The following is a 21,064-nucleotide window of genomic DNA, read 5'->3' on the forward strand; positions in this document are numbered from 1 at the left end:
GCGTGGCTTCCTGCCCACTGGGTTAGCAAGGCTGATGGGGCGGTGTGACCGTTTCCCCTGCTGGCAGCCCCCTTCTACGGGCAATCTAACGGCAAGTCGTGTTCCCCTTACAGACCATAGGTGAGAATTCTGGGGTTGCTTCGTGCCCCTCCGAGCTCTTCGTGCCTGGCTCAACTGTTCACCTTAATCTGTGTAAGAGATTTCTCAGTTCACTTGGAGGTCACCTCGCCTCAGAGGGCAAGAAAGCAGGTGCAGACAGGTACGTGGGGTTTCCTAAAGGTCTCTGAGAAACAGGGAAGCAAAGCTCCTACTGAATACGCTCGGGTTTCGGTATTGAGAGTCTTGAGGTTTGCAATGTTCTCGATGAAAGCATAAGAGGTACTGATAAAAAGTTAAGACTTCTAGCTAAATGGAGGTATAGGTAGACATGCTTCACCTCTTTGAACAACCATAAGAAGGAACACGACTAACCTCCAAACCAAAAACAATCAGAACTGCCAGAAAATCAAACTGTATGGAAGTCTGACAACCAAGGATTTAAAGAAGCCACAGTCATCCAGGTGGGTAGGAGGGGTGGAGACAGGGAGCCGGGGTGGAAAGGGTGCGACAAGGCGGTGGTGTGGCTGCAGCAAGGCAGAATGGATGGTCCCACGTTCACATGTGGCAGAAAAAAGCCAGGAGGGACACCTGGGGAGAAACCCCAGTCCCAGGCCAGACCACGCAGCTCAGGGTTCCATTGCCGGGAAAATAAAGCCTCATTGCTTCTGGCTGTGAAAACCAGTGGGGGTTGGGACCAAGGAAGAAACTGCCAGTCTCTCAGGAGAGTCCATTTAGAGGCCCCCACGGTCCTAGAATGCACACAAATCCACCCACTCTGGGAAGCACCACCAGGGCAATAGCTAGAGGGGTGCCAGTCGCATATGGGAAGTGGGTGAAGTGTCAAGCAGGCAGCATCGTTCTCTCTCTGACCCCTGCCCCACACACAGTGCCACAACGTAGTGAAATGGGTCATCCTGCACTGACAAATACCTAAGGCTCCCCCCCTTACAATGTAACAGGTGTGCCCAGAAAGGAAGTCAAAGCAGCTCTACCTAATGCACAGAAACAAACACAGGGAGGCTGCCAAATTGATGAGGCAAAGAAATACAGACTAAATGAAAGAACAGATCAAAACTCCAGAAAAAGAACTAAGCAAACCTATCAGATGCAGAGGTCAAAACACTGGTGATAAGCGTGCTCAGAGAACTCACTGAGTATGGCAAACGCATAAGGGAAGAAATGAAGGCTACACTACATGAAGTAAAGAAAAATCTATGGGGAATCAATCGTGAAGGGAAGGACGCTGGGGTTCAAATAAATGAATTAGACCATAAGAAAGACATGAACAGTCAACCAGTACAGAATGAAACAAGAATTAAAAAAAAAAAAAAAAAAAGAGGTAGTTTTATACTGGTCAGCAAGACCTGGCTGACACACAGCTCCGATTTTTAGTTGCGCTCATCTTTGTCACCTTGCAAGATAAAGCGGCTGAGTCACAAAAGGTAGGTCCCCACTTCTCTGAGTGGATCTTAGAAGTAACTCGATTAAGTCTGTCCTGGCTTCTGTTGTGTCAATGCTGAGGGGACGGGCCAGTGAAGGACAGCCCTCCCTCTAACGGACCACAGCAACCAGCAGAACCACGCACACCACACGAAACTGCTACGGTCCCGCACGCTCGCCATGTTTGTTGGACGGTGCCCCCGACACGCCACAACCTGTAAGTGTCATGGACACGCCTCCCTTCCACCCTTCCACCAGGGGATGGGCCTCGGACACAGCTGGCTTTGGAAGAACCCTCCCCTTAGCTTTCAGAATTAAGAAAGAAGATTCGGGGTCTCTGTGGGTCGTTGACACGGATGACGTAGAGTGGGGAGCTACTGGTAACGTTATTCCCAAATATGGACAGAGTAGGGAGGAGCTAGCAACGGAGAAAGAACACCATCCAAGCGGTAAATGGGCAGCAAAGTTTCTAAGAGAAGGCGATGTCCTAGAGACGTCTTCTAGGACTGACGGTTGGGGGCGGGGGGTGGGGACAGTGAGCGTGTTCAAGGCAGGGACAAGGAAGCAGGAGAACGTGGGCATGAGAGGACCCTCCCAAGAAGACAAGGTCAGGGCAGGGTCCCTGAGAGCCTGGGAGGGGTCAGGGCACGGCTAAAGGAACTGGCACGTGGGGTCTAAGAAAGGACTGCCTTCTGACAGAGCGATGCCCCCCGCCCCCAGGCATGCAGCAGGAGGGTCCCAAGGACGAGCACTCCCAGGGATGCCCCGGCCTGCCTCCCAGCCCTGTGGGCATGGGCACGCACACAACCCTGGTGGGAGCTGTTTACTTGTAAGGATGTGCACCGCCTTCTGGGCTGGGTGAGTCATTCAGGCTATTCTTGGGTGATGCTGGAATGCACACCCCTCCTGTGATCCGATTGGCTAGTTCGGGCCTGGGCGAACTGGGGCAGGCCCTCCTGGGCAGGCTCGCCAGACAGCACTTCCTCTTCCCTGTCGGGAGCATCGGGAGCGTCAGGAGTGGTCAAACCCAAGGCACCAGGAGGAGATGTGGTCTGGGGGTGATGCGGGGCTGAGCCTGAGCTTCCGGTGAGACACGGGAGGCTGCCATCCAGTCATTTCGCCCCTTCCCGTGCCAGGCTGAGCATCCAGAGGTCAGGATCGCGATGAATTTTAGAACTTTGATGGGAATTTAAAAGTACAGCTATTTCTTTAATAGGTGCCTCTTTGGAATTCTGTGGGGGCTTTTTTGTTTGTTTTAGTTTTAAACTTGATTTATATAAGCATTTATTTCTTAATGATAATATTTGAATTATAACCTAATTGGTAGAATTAATATTCTTTAGGGGCTAAGACTACTGGAAAAAAATGTTACACAGACTTTTAAAAACATTCCTGGAGTTAAGTAATTCATTACTCAAATTCTTACTAGTCTCTCAGGCAATCAGCACATGAGTGCCTCACGGTAGTGCAAACATTTTGTTGGGTCTATGGTCTGGCAGTACTTTGGTTCCCCAAATAAGATTACTTGTCTATTTCCTTTATCTTCCTGGGTAGAATGAGATTCTCCAAACATCTCATGCAGTCCCGTGAAGAAGGCAGAATGCCCTACTGGTAATCCACCTGACATTGATCAGCTCCTGATTTAAATGAACGGGACCCAAAGCCTACTCCACAAGGGTGCCCCTGCTGTTGGGGAGTAAACTGGCTTCCTCCTTAGCGCACACCATAACACTCTGGAGAAAACAACCTAAGGGACAGGAGCCCGCTGTTCACCGCAGTGCCCCCTGCAGCGAGGGCTTGCTCAGAGCCCACTCCACGTCAGGCACGAGGGACGAAATAGATTTGTTTTAATTCACGAAAGAATGACAAGCTGTGATCATGGCTGGGAAGAGAGTCAGGGAAGGACTCAGGGAGGAGGTGACATTTAAGCTCCGACCAGAGGACATGCAGTCATACCTGCCAGAGCAGGAGGGAAGGTGCCCCAGGCAGAGGGAAAACCTTGCAAGGTCCTGAAAGGGGCTTGATATGTTTAAGGAGCTGAAAGGCCAATACGCCCGAAGCATAATGGAGCCAAGATCACACATGGGATGAGTTTGAAGAGGCAGCTAAATCCTAGGGACTCTGGAGCAACTTTGGAAGGGGAGAAACCCGATTCCATGCGCAGTCCAACAAGGCGAGGCTCTGCGGCTTCCTGGTGGAGCAAGTCGGGGCGGGAGAGGAAAGCGGAGCCTCCCATGGTGGCTGGCAGGTGGCTGGCACACGGAGAGTACAGCAGGGAGGGAAGGGGGTGAAGGAATCCGGCGCGTCAGGGTGTGTTTTTAGGGTGGAGCACAGCAGCCTGCCTTCGGGTGGAGCTGCTGGGACAGGTGCTGAGGGAAAGGGGAGTCAGTGAGGTCACTGACTTCGAGCTGCAGCGCTCCGAGCGTGGCAAAACCCTGTTCAAAGCTGAGGACTACCGGAGGGAGAAGGCTCGGCCCCTCTGAGTCCTTGCTCACCCAGTCTCTTCGTCACATGGTAACTTAGGGCTCCACGTCGTGTCCTTTTGTAAGGCAGGTGTCTGTCAGGGACCTGCTGCTGGACCCAAACTAGGTCCCGATTTTTTATATAGGGCCGGTTTCCGGGACAGGCAGCGAGGCGACTGTAAGTTGCAGCTGGGGGCTCATCCTGATGTCGCGTTGGAGAAATATGCTTACTTTATAAAACCCAGGTTGTATCTGCTTGGGGGATTTGGTGGGCTAAAGGTCAGGACAGGGAGGGCTGAAGACCTCCGACGCTTCCCCTTGGCACGAGAGAGCGTGCCATTGAACTTAACTAGTTTCTTTTAGAAAAGGAACCTGGCATGCAGTTGGCATGTAATTTCATGCACGGGTTATCTTCCCAACAGCGCGGTTAGTTTAGGAAGAAAATAATTAAAGACGCGGACGTGGAAGCCAGGAACTCGACCCCCTCGGAACAGCCCAGGGTTGTGGCGTTTGCCCTTTCCCTGGGGACTCACTTCTTCGATCGTTGCCATTATTTGGTGAGACTGTGGTAGCCCAGCCCCTGCCACCCTCTGCCTATTTCCAGAGGGGGACCCGGCTGCGGGCTTTGAAGACTTTATGCTTATTGGATTTTAATGACTCAGTTAACAAAGGTCATTCCTAAAAGTAATAGAAAACTAAGCGTGTGGGAACAGAATGGAAAAGGCTGACTTGGGGTTAATTTCTGGTAGTTCTTTGGATATATGTTTAATTCTGAAAAGCAGTTTTAAAAAATCCTTCCTTTTAATCAATTTACTGACTCCACATTCAACTGCACTTGTAAAGTGCTATTTAAAAAACCCCTCAGTAAAACAAGGTAGCATGGAAACACCAGGTTGAAAATGTTAGATAATATTACTATAGCAATATATTCTTAATATCGATAACAGTATATTATAGTTATACATAAGTGTAACACTTGGTAATGTCATATCCATAGGCATCTCCAATATCTTTGAGACAATGAGACTATGAGTCTCAGGTAAAATCTGATTGAAAATGAATTTTGAAGTTAAAAGAGACCTTATAGTCATTTATTAATCTTGTCCTTTTAACTAATAACAGCAAATGATTTAGTAAATATTTATCCAAAACGGTGTTTATTAGACTGTAAAAGAATTTCCTAAGGTAAATCGTGATGGGTTGAATTATTAAAAACCAATATTGATAAAAGCACTCAAGAATATGTAGAAAGGAATAAACTTAGTTGTTCACCAAGCATAGATTACTTAACAGGTATTTTCCATCTCAGAATCCAAGGTAATGGGTATAATTCATCTGCATGATAAATCTGACATAGTTTTACAAACCCTTCATGATCTGGCTCCTTGTGGCTTCCTCAGCCTCCCCCCCCCCCCCCGCCCCCTCTCTCTCTCTCTCTTTTTTTCCTTTTTCCCCTCACCCACAGCTGTCTAAGCTACAGCTTTACTCATCTTCCTCCTTCAGGCCTCAAACCCACACTGCCCTTCCAGGTCCCAGGGTCTCTGCCTGGAATTCCTTCCTCTCACTCTTAGCAGCACCATTCTGCCTAATATTACTTCCTGCCGGAAGCCTCCTGGCCACCTCTTCTCCCCCAATCTTGGGTTCCGGGCGGCTTCAGTAGTTCTTGGGGTAACATCTGCTCAGTTTCCCTGGGATGGCCCAAAGGAACACTGCCACAGTGATCGTCCCCATCCCCAGGACAGCGTCTGGGGCATATTAGGCACTACGAATGCATGGGTGCATAAAGACAGAGAGCACTGAAGAATTTGATATTTATAGTTTACACATCTAAAGAATAATATAAACCTGAAGAAATAAAGTTGCTGTTTTTGAAATATATATTTCACTTCCGTTCATTTCTTCTCTAAACGGAGAACAATGCAGCCTGGCATCAGCCTAACATTAGGTAACAATTCTTGTATTGTTGTGTGTTACTTTTCTTTCCATGGGTTTCATAAAATGGAGAATCCAGAGATTTATCAATGTAAACAGCAGGATACCATCAAATCAACTCAAGGAATTATAACTCACAACTTGTAAGCTTTCTCCTCAGCAAATGAGTTTAAAAGCAAGTTTTCAATCCTGTTGGAAACTAACACCCTGAAAAACAATGCCAGCATTTCTCCTAGAGAATGGATTTGGTCTGAGTACTTCTGTTTCTGAAATTGTGCAAGGACAGTTTTGAGAATCAAACTGCATCTTTCTAGGAAGGTTTAAGATCTTTTCAGTCTCTGTAAGAAAACACTGGTCACATCTTAGTAACAAAACTAACCTGGGAAAGAAAGGCCGAGGACTACTTTGCAAGAAAAGTTTGAAAAGAAGTTAGAGCTCCAGTTAGATCTGATAATTCCAGAATGCACACCTTTTGCCAAAGAATGCGTGAAACACTAAAAGAAAAACATTTTTTTTGCATGTCCTACCTTGCAGAACCTTTAGCAACTAATCAAATATGCTTGGACAAAGCTCTCTCTCTTTTCTTCCTCTCTCTCTCCTTTAAATCGAAGAGCATTGGGGCAGAGGCCGCGGTCTCTAATGACTGCAAGACCCAGCCTCGTTGCCTGTCTAACTGCTGACATTTTAGAAGCAGGCTGACTACTTAAAATTAATAAACCGAACTATCTAACCAGAATAATGACAACAATAACAGCAACAGTAACGACAAGCGGATGTGCTCGAGGGTCCTTCCAGGAGGAGCGCCCTGGGGCGCCGCATTCTCCCGGCCGCACTCCCGAGCCCTCCAGTGCCGGCTCCCCGCAAACACTCCCGCAGGGTGTAGCCCCTTCTATCTCCAAAAGAGAAAAGCGCGATCGAGCAACCGTATTTTCAGGTCGAAAGCGTTAAAAAGCCTGCGGGGCGCGCCCCCTCATTCCCGGGGAGCCCCCTGCCCGCCTGCCCGCCGACCCCCTTACTCTGGGGCTCCATGGTCCGCAGCTCCCGGGCCCCAGGGGCCGCGCCGGGTGCCGCCCCTCCTAACGCCTCTGCTCCGCAGCCGGCGTCGCTCCGGTTGTCGTGGCAACCGGGGGGCGGGGCCGGGGACGGCGAGAGGGAGGGACCAAAAGCCGCCTGGAACGCCGGCCGGCGCGAGGGCCCGCACGTCGCCGGGGGCGCGGAGCCGGAGTGGCGGCCGCGTCGCCGGCTGAAGACTCTGCCCCTGAGTCCTGATCGCGTGGTCGCGCCCTGCCCGCGGCCCTCGTGCCCCCGGCGCGGCCTGCGTCCCGGCCTTGGGCGCGGGGACCTGCAGGCCCCGAGTTGCTATCCCGAGGCGTCTGTCGGGCCATCGGGCAGTCGGGCCGTGAGTCCCCCGAGCTCGGCCTGCCCGGCAGGGAAGGGCACCGGGGCCTGGGCCTCCCTCTCCGGACTCGGATCGCCGCTGCAGGTAAAGGCCAGGCCCCGGCGTACCAGTTGCGGCCGCCGGGGCTCAGCATGCCCCCCGCCACCTCGGGGTCTCTGCCGGCCCGGGACCCCGGACCCCCTGGGACCCCAGACCACCCGGCTCCCACTCCGCGATGCCGCTTCCCCCGGAGCCCGTGTCCCGGCGGGAAGGGCGGATCGTGCAAGCCCGCCCTGCCGGCAGGGGGACCCCTCGGCGGCCGGGCAGCGGCCCCTGGACGGGAAGTCCCGAGCCCCCGGAGCCTCCCCTGCGGCCCCGGTGGGCCGGACTGTGTCGTGGGTGCCCAAGGCCCGTGGCGCGCTGTCACCCCGGTGTCCCGTTTCAGGCAGTGGGCCTGTCTCAGGGCTCTCGGGTCAGGCTAGTGTTTGTGTCTGTTTTGTTTCAATGCCCCGGGTTTTCGGTGGGGTTGCGGGATCAGCCCACAGGGTCTGTACCCGAGCTCCGCGGGGCCGGTAAGTGTAGCCTTACCCCACGCCAGGGTCCGCCCTGGGACTGGCTTTTAAAACACGGGTGCACGCTGCGCCTGGAGGAAGCCGTGAGATTGTAAAAAATGCAGCCGATCAGAGGGGTGTCAGAGGTGCAGGGAAAACGACCCGCAGGGAGTGAGAGGAAAACGAAAGAAAAAGAAACTGTGGGTCAGGTGGGGGCGGGCGTGATCCATCAGGGGGCCTCCATCCGCGCCTGCCGCGCCCCGCAACTGAGAACTCGCGCTTTGCCAATAGAGAGAGGTCCCCTCCTCAGGGGACAAGGACACGGCAGAAGCGCCTCCCTCCCGGGAAGAGAATCGTGCCGAGGTTACCTGGGCGGAGAAGCGTGCATTCTGCCGCGGAAACGGACATGCGTTCCATCCCACTACTTCAGGCGTCCGCCTCTCAGACTGTATGGGGACTTATGCAGGTTAATTGTCAACGCAAGAAGCTCTCTGTGTGGCTGTTGACAAGCAGTGTGATCGCTACCGGACCCATCATTCATCAGCTGAAATATGAAAGTCACAAATTCAGGCGGGGAAGGAAACGCTGCGTGCCGCCTTAACCAGCTGTCCCTGAAACGCAGAGATGGGTGGGGCGGGGCGGGCCACCTTTACCATGTGTCCGAGGTCCACGTGCTTCTGCGACACCTGTTTGCAAGTCATTAGCAAAACCATGGATTGGTCCTTTCATCCAAGAAACAAACGGTGATGCTTATGAGTAATGTCATAATCAAAAATGACAAAAGGGAATGATAAAAACCTGTCATTTATTAACATTAAAAAAAAAAAAAAACAGCAACAACAAAAAGAGGCGGGTTACATTTCCCCAAACAGTAAAAGATTAGGCAAAGGCCTATTTAAAAAAGAAGGCAAAGAGAAAAAGAAAATTGCAGATCTTCTTGCTAAAGTACCAAGGGCTCAGAATACGCTGTGTGCCAGTGGCGGCTTCACAGTGGTGAGAGGCATGATTTTATCAGTGAAGTGGGTATCAGGAGGTAATAGCCGACCTTGGCGACCGTGGAAAGCAACGCCTGACTTAGGGACAGCGCACTTCGGGAGGAAATGGCTGGTGGCGGGTGGAATGTCTAGAGCAGGGACAATATTCAGTTTGTCTTTCTGCCTGCAGCACCGAGAGACGTCTGCCGAGTGAATGAGCAGGGCTTCATGAAACTGCTTCAGAGGAAGGGATGTGCATCGTTCTTGGCACAAATACCCTGAGGTCAGAGAGTCGCTGAAGGCAGAGGGACCCAGCGGCTGGTGAAGGTACTGGTTTTCCCTACCGTCCTGTTTCGTTTTTCACTGGCATGTTCAGGATGCCAGGCGGTCAAGTGGAAAACAACAGTCTGGATTTTTTTTTTTTTTTTTAACTCCCTAAGCTCATCCCTGGACAGAACAGTTACCTTATTGTGCGCTTTGCTGATGCTCATCTAAACGCAGCAAACCAAATCCCTGTCCCAGGGAATAACACAGAAGCAACACAGAAACAGATGTAGCCTTTCTTCTTATTTAAATCTCTTGGCCACCTCAGAATCCAAAGTACAAATAACTCTAGCAGAAAGTGAACATTGTTTAATGCAAGTAGGATTTTTTTTTTAGAGGACATGAATGCGTTATTTCTGTTTCCTAGCCTATCACAAGTTGGAGGAAGTTTTTATTTTTGTTGTTGCATTTTTATCTTCTGTTTTACCACAGGAAGGGTACTTTTTTCTCTTTCTTGGTTACTTTCTGAAACTCATAAGGAGTTCAGTTAAATGCTAAAAGCCATTAGCTTTTCATTTTTACTGTGTTTTCTTTTTTGTCCTCCAGGCCTGTCATGGTTTGCACTCAAATTGTCAGATTCAAGGAATGCCCATCTCTCAATCCTTTCACTCACGCATAGTATAATTGGGCTGCAGGACCACACTGCCCACCGCCCTTTCCAGGAAGTCTTCCAGGGTTAGGCCAACGCCCACTGAATGCACTTCTCTGTCCTACAGGGGCCAAGTTTGGCACTTAGCCATATACCATACTTTCTTGTAGAGTTTTCTGTCATTTTCTGTGTGTAGGTCTTGTGCCTCTGCTGAAACATTTTAGGAGCTAAGTCCATGATTTAGGTTTCTTCCATATTTCTTTTATCTTATAGTGGGTTTTCAGTGTGTACCTGATAACTTAAATAGGATAATGATAGACCGAGGACAAGCCTTTGATCAGAGATGACTTAATTAATTTCTAGCCAAGCCACCATGGGAAAATCAGGAGCTACTGTCCCCTCATTGATAACTGGCGACAGTAAAACCTGCAGGGGTTTCTAACAGTCAGGTCATGAGAATCAGATGAATGAAACGTGATGACAGATGTGAATGAAGACAAGCTGGGTGGCGTAAGGACCTGAAACGTACAGGGCTGTTCGTGGTCGGGCATACAGCAGACCTCTTCTGAGCATCCACGGTGTGTTGGGCACTTCCTGCGTTCTGGGTGGCCAGATGGGTTGTGAGTGGGGGCAGGAGGGCTTCCTGGGCAGGGCAGCAGCCTGGGCAGCAGTGTGGAGGTTGGCTCCCAGCAGCGGCCCCTCCCGGCTGGAGCAGAGGGCACTTCGGCTGCAGCTTTGATGTGCCCACCACCCGCCCCCTGCCCATGTGCTCCGATAGGTAACCACACTGTGTGAAGAAGCCAGAAGTATATGTGAGCACACTTTAGTAACGCCACTTTTACTCAAATGTTAGTCTTTGAAACACTATTCAGTAAAGAAAAATCATCCAAATAATGTTTAAAAGCACTGAGTGTGGCCCAGTCATTTGAAATTCTAATAAAATACTTGATTTACAAGCTTATACCCAGGGAGTGGCACGCCGTTACGATACAGAAGCACTGGCTGAGTGTGGGAAGTCGTTCTGTACAGAAGTCTGAAAATTGTAAATCACCAGAGATTCTAGGATTCTTAGAAAAATTAATTGATTATCCAAGCTGCATTTGGTATGAATCAACGAGTTAAAAGCGAATTTTTTATTTGAGAGGTTTTTAAAAAGCCAATCATGCGAAACCATGTCAACTTGTTAAGAATCTAGAAGTAAAGATTTAAAAATAAATTCTGAATTTTTACCTTGCCTGTTCAGGAAATGTTCTAAGTAGGCACTAGGAACCACGCAGAATGTGCTTTTGGAAACTCTGGGCCAATTAAAACAAAGGCAAACAAAAAGCTAACCTCCTAAATGTTAGAAGTCCCCGTAATGATACGTGCATTGTTCCAGTTAAAGTATAATTGAAGTGTAACGTGCTTGGGAGATAAAGTTTCATATTAAATATTTCACTAACTCCGTGGAGGTGATTACACCTATGTTTTTCCAAGTTGTTTAATGCTTTTCTTTCTGTGAAAGAGCCACGCATTTCCGGTTTTATGGTGTTTCTTCCACACCGCCCGGGCCGGGGGAAGGTTGGCACCCTGTGCCTGGCTCCTGGTCCTGCCTTCCAAGGACCCTGTGTATGCCGGTTGCTCCCTGGGGCCCTGAGAGGCGTTTCCCGGGGGGAATCGGCTGTCTCCCTGGGCCCAGCTGGGCCGGCAGAGCATCTTTTTATTTTGATTCAGAGCTGGCCCTTTGAGCCACGAGCTCAAGCAACCTAAAGCCACAGTTACAGTAAGTGGGATGCCATCAAAAGAGCCATTGAAGGGACAAAGTATCATGAACTGCATTTTCGGGTTTGTTCTTTTTGACTTGAGCTTTTCTGTCTTTAGCTTCACCTGGCTAATGCGAAAGAGGCTTATTTCTGGCAACATGAGTGAATGTTGAGCATCGCTGGTTATCGGAGGAGGGAGAAGGCGCCTTCCCTGGCGCAGAGGGATCTAGCCGCTGGTGTCAGCTCAGCCCTTCCTTAGGTAACTTCTCTCCTTCGTTTAAATTAAATGTTGTCTTTTGCTGCCTCTAGAATCTGGCATGTGGTGCTCAACACCCTGGAATCCCAAAAAAGTATGCTCGAGATCTCTGGCTTCATGAAGCCAACAGGAGACCTTCTAAAAGCTAGCGGCTGCCTCAGGGGGACTAGGAATGGTGCACTTCCCGCACGTCACTTTGTAAACTGGCGCAAGCGTGTGAGGGACGAAGTTCTTGAGAAACACTCTCCTTCACGCGAGGATTTCTTAGTTAAAAATAACAATAGACTTTCTGGTCCTGGCTGTTAAGGGAGCTCTCGCCTTTGATGAGGTCCATCGTCTCTTTTGTGATGGGACCAGTGCCCACGTGACGGGGCCTCCGCCCACACTGTCCCCTACCGCTTTCTGTTCACTGTCAGCAGGGCCTGGGCCAGGGTCAGGGGTCAGGTCCAGGGCGGCCCACTTCCCCATGTCCCGGGGAAAAAACTGCAGCTGACACACTTTATATTTTGCCTGCTTTCCTAAGCAGGCAGTGGGCGTGACAGACAGTGACCAGCTCCCAGAAGACAGTGCTGCTGTTTTGGACGTCTGTGCTTTTGCCTGTGAACTTTGTGTGCGAGCCTGATTTTCCGTCTTTGTGTGTTTTCTGTGTGGTTTCTCACAGCCTTTGACAGAGCAGAGCACTGCAGCGAGCCGCCCAGGCAGTGACAGCAGAGACCAGATCCGGCTTGAGGACCTCAGTGTGCAGAAGCCCTCACTGCCGGCCTGGGGGTCGGCCAGCCGAGCTGGCATCGGGGACTGTGGCAGAGGGTGACCGTCAGCCTCGCGGGGCTGTGGAATGCCAGCTGCCTGAGCTCACTCTAGACGAGATGGAGGAAGAAGAGCTGGAATGTACAGACTCTTCCTCTGAGAAACGCTATTTTCCTGAATCTCTCGATTCCAGTGACGGGGATGAGGAGGGGATTTTGGCCTGTGAGGATCTGGAACTTAACCCTTTTGATGGGCTGCCTTATTCATCACGTTATTACAAACTCCTGAAAGAAAGAGAAGCTCTTCCTATATGGACAGAAAAATACTCCTTTATGGAGAATCTGCTGCAAAATCAGGTTGTGATCGTTTCCGGAGGTGCGAGGTGTGGCAAGAGCTCCCAGGTGAGTAGTCCCCGCGGAGACCCTGTGCTCTGGGTGGGGCACTTTTCCTACCCACGTGCCCCAGCGTCAGCCTAGCGTTCTGCTTCAGAGATGATGCTATCTGGATATAAAAGCAAAACAAAATGGAAATTGTTACCTAATTTTATATATTCAAGCCAGCTGAATAACAGTTAATAATACGTGGATAGTAATTGTTTAGTGTACCACTGAATTTTCTCTAAGACAGTAGCAAAAAAACCCATTTAAATGATCTCATTGTGCATATGATATTTTAAATGATGTGATATATGTTTTTTACTCACTATAGCTTCGAGGATTTAACTGCCAAGTTTACGTGTCTAGTGGTCTGAGAATCAAGATGTTTGGTTATGCTTGTTGGTACAGCTCGTTAAGCTACAGAGATTCAAAAGCACAAGGAAATTCTTATTTTTCTGACTATAAGAAATAACTGAGTGGCCAAATAGTATCCGGGCCTGGAGCCCCACATTTAGGGGTCTAATAAGGAGGAAAGAATTGGGGTAGATAGATAGTTAATGAGTATTTATTGTCTGGTTTGTTGTTGCCTTTGAACTTAAGGTTTTGATTTTAGTGGAATGCATATTTTACTCTTAAATTGCAAAGCAAGCAGATATTTATTATGAAATTTATTTCTCGGTTCTGGTGATGTGAGAATTAGACTGGACACAGGGGGTCTAACGGGAGCCCTTCCCTTTGTGGAGCGTGAAGCGGAGGCCCGGGGGTTTGCTTATTTGTCTAATTAACACGAATAACTTTCTGAGGCAGAATTATAGAAACACTTCCCACTGCCCCTGCTGCACCCAAGTCGTTTGTTGCCTCTGAGGCCTCCTTGTCGTCACTGGAGCTGGAAGAGAGGATCAGTGGACGATAGGTGGTGTTCTTTTTCGTTAATCTTATTGATAGTTGCCAACATCAAGGGTTTATGATGATTTGTTATTGGGCATGATGAGTTACTGTTAAAGCAAATTATTGTGGTTTGTCATAAGCAACCACTATAATTTTCCTGGTTTCTGTGGACAAATGCTTAGGTTAAAATTATTAAAGTTTTTATTTGGCAATAATTTTCAACTTACAAAATGCTGCACAAGCGCCCTGGCCTGTGTGGCCCAGTTTGTTGGAACATTGTCCCATAAGCCAAAAGGTCGCAGGTTCAATTCCTGCCCAGGGCACATGCCTGGGTTGCAGGTTCAGTCCCCGGTCGCGGCACTTACAAGAGGCAACGATCAATGTTTCTCTCTCTGAAATCAATGACCATGTTCTCGGGTGAGGATAAAAAAAACGTTGCAAAAGTAGTACCGAGATTTTCCACGTATTGTTCACCCAGATATCCCAGATGTTAACATTTTATCACGTTTGCTTTATCATCCTCTTTCCATATACATGCCCACCTGCACACATGCACATACATGCACATAAATACACATGTACAGGTGCACACACGCACAGATTTTTATTCTGAATCCTTTAAGAGTAAGTTGAGAATACAATGCCCTTTGCCTCTGAATGCTTCATCCAGTATTTACTGAAAACCGTACATAGCCACAATGCAATTATCAAAATCAGGAATGTAACAATATTGACATCTCATTATTATCTAATTTATAGACATTCAAATTCCATCAGTTTCCCCACAAATGGCCTTTATAATAAAAGCAATATTTTTCTAGTCCAGATTCCCATCCAAAATTACATTGCTTTTAATTGTCATTTCTGTGCAGTCACCTTTTATGAGAACAGGGCCTCGTCCTCCCCTGTGCTTCGGGAGCCGACGTTTGGAAGAGCACCGGTAGGTGGTGTTTTGAGCAGCACCCTGCACACGGCCCACGTGGCCTCCCTGAGCATTAGGGTCCAGACGTGCCTGGCAGGCAGGACGTGTGCCTACTGTGGTGGCCTCCTCGGGGCATCGCACCAGGAGGCACAGGACTGCATCCCACGACTGGTGAGGTTATGTCTGATGCCTAGCAAGGCCGTGACCCCCTCATTCTTTACTGGGGAACCCCTGTTTCCCCCATTATTTAAGAGACACAAGAGATGCTCGGAGACTCTGTGATGTGTGCCTCTTGTCACCATTCCCATCCTGGGCTTGGCTTCCTTCACTGACCCTCACCCCTGATGTCCCTGTGCTGCTGAACGTGAGTTTTCTCATTCCGGCAACCCCTTCTCCACCTGACACGCGCAGTCCTTCTGTCAGCTGTTCTCTTCTTCATCACTGACCCATCCGTGGATGTCAGTGCAGACTCATAAATTCTTATTTATTTCGTTGCTCAGATTGCCCTGATGTGGCCAGTGGGAACCCCTCCAGATGACTTCTGTGTCTCTTTGAGATGTCCCCATCATTCTCGGCACACTTCTTTGCTTTCTGGCCCAGTAAGATATTATAGGCTCATCTGGTGTGTTCCCAGTTCCAGTCTTGGAAACAGCCATTTTTATCAAGGAGCCCAGTTCCTTTTAGTGGAGAATTACGTTTAGAAACCAAGATCTGGGAGCTGAGCATGCCTGTTGCCATGGGTTTGTCATTGCTCCCAGGCCCTCTTGGTGGACAGAGTAAGGAAATAAGTGTGTGTGTATGTGCGTGTGCATGTGTGTGTACACACATCTCTACCTACCTGTCCTCCCTGTCTGCCTGTCTACCTACCTGTCTCTGTAACTATTTCTCTATTTCGTTTATCTTTTTCTCTGTGTGTATTTCTTTCTCTCTATATATTTCTTTTTTACCGTATTTTACCCATTACATTGATCCCCTCTGTACCCTCTGCCCCTCCCCCTCCCCCGTCTGTGTATTTCTGTGCCATTTCTACTTCTGTCATCTGTGCTCCCCTTTGAACACCACGAGTTCATTCTGTCTCCTGACTCCAGTTCAGCCCTGCAGGGTCCCCAGCCATCCCCACGTCTGTAACTTCCTTCTCTGCCTGTGAGAAACCTGGCTCTCATTTTTCACCACAGTGTGACTTGTCTGATCTTGGGATATTCATGATGTAGTTTCGGAATTGCTAACTCACACTACCGTGAAAGTTTTTTAAAGTATGCATTCCTTGAGTTTTCTTTAGAATTTGTGATGTATAAGGGCAAGAATTATATACGGGGCCAGCAAAAGTAGGGTTATGGTTGTTTGTATGGAAAAAAGCAATAACATGTGATAGCATGAGAATAAGCCGTGTTTTCTGTGTGTGCGCACACTGCTGCCATTGCGTACTGTGCTGATACCTAGCCATGGCATCTCCTGTCCGCTCCGCTCTTCAGCGCATGTGATGAATCCTCTTTGTTTGCTGTGACGTGGGAAGGCAAAACAGTGCTGGGGGACGAGAAATCGGGCCTGGGCCACACTGACTTCAGCAGCGGGAGCGCTGGTGGGTTGCCTTCTTGATTCTGGAAGCAACTTGGTAGCTGTGGAAAGAGCTCCCAAGACTGTTCTTTCCCCTCCGAGTCTGACCACTTCAGAGGGAAGCTGCTTTCACACTGTGTGCGTTGCTGCCGGACCCCGAGAACCCGTCCCTCTTCAGAGCAGGGGGAGCCGAGGCCGCTCCGTGCCCGGCCGGGGCAAAGGGCACAGCTGTTCGTAGTGATAGAGCCGTTGCCTCTGCCCGCTCTGGGGCGCGTTCCTGAGAAAGCCTGAAAGAGGGTGACAGATCCTTAGAGTCACCTGTTTTGCTTACTTCCCCTCGCTGGCTTTGTGCCGAAACTCCCCCTGAGGCGGCCGGGTCGGTGGGGTGAACATGCCGGTGTGACTGGGCTTCAACCCCCCGTGAGAGGCTGCGTGGGTCAGCTGCCCCTGGTGGCGAGTCAGCCTGCCCGCCATGGCCTGCCGGCGGGGGCTGCCTGTGCTCGAAGCCAGGCTCCGTGGGCTCTGGTGTCCGGGACGGGAAACACTGACCTCGGTGGGGGCCTGGGCGGGGCGGCAGGGCCAAAGCCCACACAGGCGCTGCTATTGGAGGGACTCCTGCCTCTGGGGACACTGGTGGGCTGAAAGGTCCCTTTCAGGTTTCAGATTCCCCGGCTCAGATACTGAAGGAAGTGAGTGAGTGAGACCCTGGCACTCACTGGCCACAGACTCGGTGTCCAGAGGGGCAGTTGGGTGCCCTTGGCAGACTCGTGACCTAAAAGAGAGCACGGGCGCCTTTGGGACGAGGATGTGGGGGACAGCAGCAGACTGTGTCTCGTGGCTCACTCAGAAATCCATTAGAGGAGGTGGAGTCCCTGGTGGCAGATGGGAGTGTCCCTCACGTGGGTATCCTCTCCCACGGGGGCAGTGCTGAGACCCTCCTGCTGTGGCTGCCCTCTGGCTCTGGCCTGGCCTGGCCCTGCCAGCATCCAGCAGCCCAGGCCGCAGCCTGTCCCCTGGAGTTGGCGGGGGAGCGGCTCACTTTGCTTTCTGATTGTGTACAACTTGTAGGCTCCAGTAACTGAAGTCGATAAGGCCTGATGCAGATTAGATGCTGCCCCCCCCCCCCCCGCCCCCAGCGCAGTCCTGCCAGCCCTGTCACAGCGGCCAGCTGGCCAGCACCCTGCTGCGCGCCTTTCCCGCAGGGGACCGGAGCCAGGGTGCGTGCTCCCCTGGTGCGCGCTCTCACGGCCCCCTCCTGGCCCGCCCCGGAGGCTGCGGCGGGTGAGGCGGCCCCACTGCTCAGGCCAGCTGGCACCTCTCACTCCCCGCAGTCCAGAGAATGGCATGGAGGACAGGGACTGGGAAGAGGTGACAAATTGTTAGGCGAGTTCAGAATGAGGTGTTCAGAATCGTGATTTCTGGCGGGGAGAGCTTCTAGACCAAATACACATACCTATGTGGGCGACCGTTGGCAGAACTCTCAGGTGGATTGCTTGGTAGACAGGTCTGCTTGTGCAGGTGATAAGGCAGCAGCTTCCTTTTCTTTCCAGCAAATTGTACGACTTCTGTTAAGTGCACGTACTTTGTTGGTGAGGAGTGTAAGGTGCCACCATGGAGACGAAGGAACAGCTGCTCCCAGAGCAGACCCCAGTCGGGGCCAGAAGGGCAGGGGCTTTATCGTCAGTGCAGAGAGCACAGGAGCCCCCTGTGAGGCTGCCGTGCCATGTCACATCGCTGGAAATGTCCAGCATGTGCTGCATCACGTTTTCCAGCCAGGGCTTCGCGTGGCCGAGGCAGCACACCACAGCGGCCTCAGGTGGCGCAGTGACCGAGTCTGCCGTGCCGCGGCGGGCAAGGGGCGGGTGGGAGTGCCCGTGTCACTGTCCTCGCCGTCCGGTTTGCACTTGCACTGACTAGACGAGACACTGGGACTGTCCTCCTGCAACTGTCACTGACCAGCAGTGCCCAGGCACCGCATTGCTCTGCAATTAGCTATGACCTGTGCTCCACCGTGTACCTGGCTGTTGACGGTTCAGCAGACATCCTGCATCAGCACAACGCGTAGCGGTTCCGCCTGCCACCAGTTATCTTAGCTGATGTTTAGAAGGGCCGTTCCCCGTTTGAGTTCATTCCTTTGCCTCGGACGTGAAGTCACGCGCTGCCCTGCGGAGCAGGACAAAAGGGAACGCGAAGACTGCTAGGTCGGCACGTGTATTGCACAGCCAGGCCCACGTGGTGGGTACCCCATTATAAACACACTGTAGTAGTCTGGTCTTATAGAATCTGTTTACGTGAGTAAATGAGGGTAATGAAGTGCAGTCGGAGGCCTGGGGACATGGCCGTGATCCCTGCACTTGTGCAGAATTGCGGAGTCTGGGGGAAGCTCTCCTGGATGTCGGACGATAACCAGGCTGAGCGTTCGCGAGTGTTCTCGTGAACCTGGACAGAGCATTTCAGTGACAGTCCCTGCTACGTCACACAGAGGCCACTGTCCTCACACTGTCCCCGCACTGTCCCCGGCATTGCCATTGGGCGAGAAGGGGAACTAAAATGCCAGCTGCTGGGAGTCCTGGGGCTTCCATTCCCACCTTCGCACCCCGATGCTTGGAAGCAGCTGGGGCATGGGGGAGGCCACGCCAGGTGAGAACCTGGCAGACCTGGATCAGCTCCGGCTGCGCTGGTTACTGGCAGGCTTCTGAGACTCCTCGGTGGTCAGAGGAGGGGGTGGCCTCCCGCCTTCCTTCCGGGCAGCCCTTTCTGCCCTGCAGGTCCCCACTCCTCTGCCTGCCTCGAGCTCTGGCCCCTCCCTTCGGCTCCTGGCCTGCCCTTCCGTGGCGCCCAGGACAGCTCCACCTGCGTGTCCTCCGGCCAAGGTCCAGATGACCTTAACAGCTTTGCTTCCCACTTTCTTGTTATTAAATGACAGCATCGCCCTTGTATCCGAAGTGAGAAGTCTCGGCCTACTAGCTTCTTCTCAGGCATCACAAGTCTGCTGGTGAGCGCGGTTCCTTCTCCCTTTGCAGCCAGCGCCAGCTGGTTTGGGTGCTTCTCTCCCGCTGAGTCCCGAGCCTGAGCCTTTCCCTCCCTCCATTACGGTTACTGTGGTGTCCTTGCCCATCCAGACACTTAGTGCCCCGTGTGCCGGGTCCTCTGTGAAGCCTTGGAGGCAGGTGTGAACCACACATGCAGCTCAGGCATCCTCCAGTCTAGTGGGGAGAGAGAGATTCAAACAAATGGCTTTAGTACAGTTTTTCACAAGAACGATGTTTGAGATGTTAGCTAGGGACCCTCCATAATGGACACTTAAAAGAGGAAATCAAGTTAAAAAGTAAGGATTTGGCAAGAATGAAAAATTACTTGCCAGGGAACAAGGAAGATGGAAAATTGCGTGGGAATTTCCAGGTCACGGTCTGGGGACTGCAGTGATTCAAGGCAGAGATACAGCATCGCAGAACCCAAAGCTGTTTATGGAAAGTGTAAAAAAAATAATGTGCTCATTCATCAAATATTTACTGAGTCCTGAGATCATGTGGTGACTCTGACCGAGCGGCCTCTGTTCTCCCCGAGCGCCCGGTCCACTGGGTGGGTGGGGAGCACCCCGAGCAGACCAGCAAGTGCAGGAAGTGTGGCCTCTGGTGGTCGCTGGGAGGTGCACTCTGGGGTCTCCTGCCCCGGAGGCCAGAGCAGGCCTGGGAGAGAATGACCCAGGAGCTCAGACTGGAAGGGTAACTCCCACCGTTCAGCCCCTTTTACAGGGAAAGCCGCTGACGCTTAGAGCAGCTGTGGCTTCCAGGGAAAGGCTTGGTGGTGGTGAGCCAGGTCGAGGGCTCCGGGCGTGGGCTCGGTGCCTTGTTTCCCAGGCAGCCTGGATGGGATCCTGGATCCGGGGTGCAGGCCCTGAATGTTCCCCTCAAGACAAGTGGGCACTGAGTACATGTCACTGAGTAGTTTTCAACCTGCTGGCAAGATTGACACCTTTCTTAAAACGTTGGAACTGCGTCTGCACATTTAATCCGTGGGAACCTTCAGTCCACGGAAGTCGTCCATTTCGCAGTTGCTGATGATTTCTAGTAAGTTACGTTTACTTCCCAAATCACAGTGAGGACCAAAATCTAAGAATTCCATGGTGGGCCTAGAAGATGGCACATATCAAGATAACTAAATATCAAAACTTAAATACCTTAAATCTATTAAAAAACACTCTTGGAATGATTTGCCTTAGACACATGTAGCAGAGCGTAAGGCACGGGCAGCGCATCAGGACTGGAGCACACACGTGACCCCAGTAACTCTGGCGCGAGTGAACTCAATAAAACTTACTGACCCGTAATCCATTCTCAGTAAAAGAACATTTAAAATGAATGACTTCAGAGCAGCCTTGACATTGTCTCTTCCCAAACCTGGATGGATCGGTTCTTATGTCACCGGGCCCATCTCCTTTGTATTTAGGTCGCCAGCGCCAGGGTGTTTAGCTTTGAATACCAGGGGAATATTCCATAGGCTTGGTTTATCTGGTTATTTTATTATGATCATTCAGAATTAAATGTAAATGCTTTCATTTCAAGTCACTATTTTTCATCTGGATGCTATTTCATGTTTATATTGCTCAAAACACAATAGTTGATATGACAAGCCATCTTTTTGATGGAGCTTTCTGGTAACCAGAAGGAAAATAATAACTCACAAGTAGAGTCGTCTTTTCAGAAACAGAGCTGAGGTTAAAAGCATTTTTATTTTGCCTTTTATTTTTATCTGCCTTTCTTTCACCCGGGAGTCAAGCTTCAACGGTCCCTGCTGACTCCTTTTCAGTGTTTTTTTTCCTTACTAGT

At 50.8% G+C, this 21,064-nt stretch overlaps 2 protein-coding genes across 2 annotated transcripts in view; one reads left to right on the top strand and one right to left on the bottom strand.

Moving 5' to 3' along the window:
• The window catches only part of FANK1 (fibronectin type III and ankyrin repeat domains 1), a 57,464-nt gene extending 50,502 nt beyond the window's left edge, over window positions 1–6,962 (bottom strand). Inside the window, exon 1 of the mRNA XM_090279437.1 lies at window positions 6,950–6,962. Coding sequence (XP_090135563.1) covers window positions 6,950–6,962 — 13 coding nt within the window. The remainder of the gene's footprint in view (window positions 1–6,949) is intronic.
• Window positions 2,529–21,064, top strand: part of DHX32 (DEAH-box helicase 32 (putative)) — a 40,773-nt gene continuing 22,237 nt past the window's right edge. Inside the window, exons 1-4 of the mRNA XM_090278691.1 lie at window positions 2,529–2,690; window positions 9,027–9,163; window positions 11,610–11,750; window positions 12,409–12,895. Of these exons, the coding sequence (XP_090134817.1) occupies window positions 12,614–12,895 (282 nt within the window). The 5' untranslated portion in view covers window positions 2,529–2,690; window positions 9,027–9,163; window positions 11,610–11,750; window positions 12,409–12,613. The remainder of the gene's footprint in view (window positions 2,691–9,026; window positions 9,164–11,609; window positions 11,751–12,408; window positions 12,896–21,064) is intronic.

The sequence above is a fragment of the Furipterus horrens genome, unplaced genomic scaffold, assembly GCF_987537825.1.
Source record: "Furipterus horrens unplaced genomic scaffold, mFurHor1.1.pri manual_scaffold_5, whole genome shotgun sequence".
NCBI lineage: Eukaryota > Metazoa > Chordata > Mammalia > Chiroptera > Furipteridae > Furipterus > Furipterus horrens.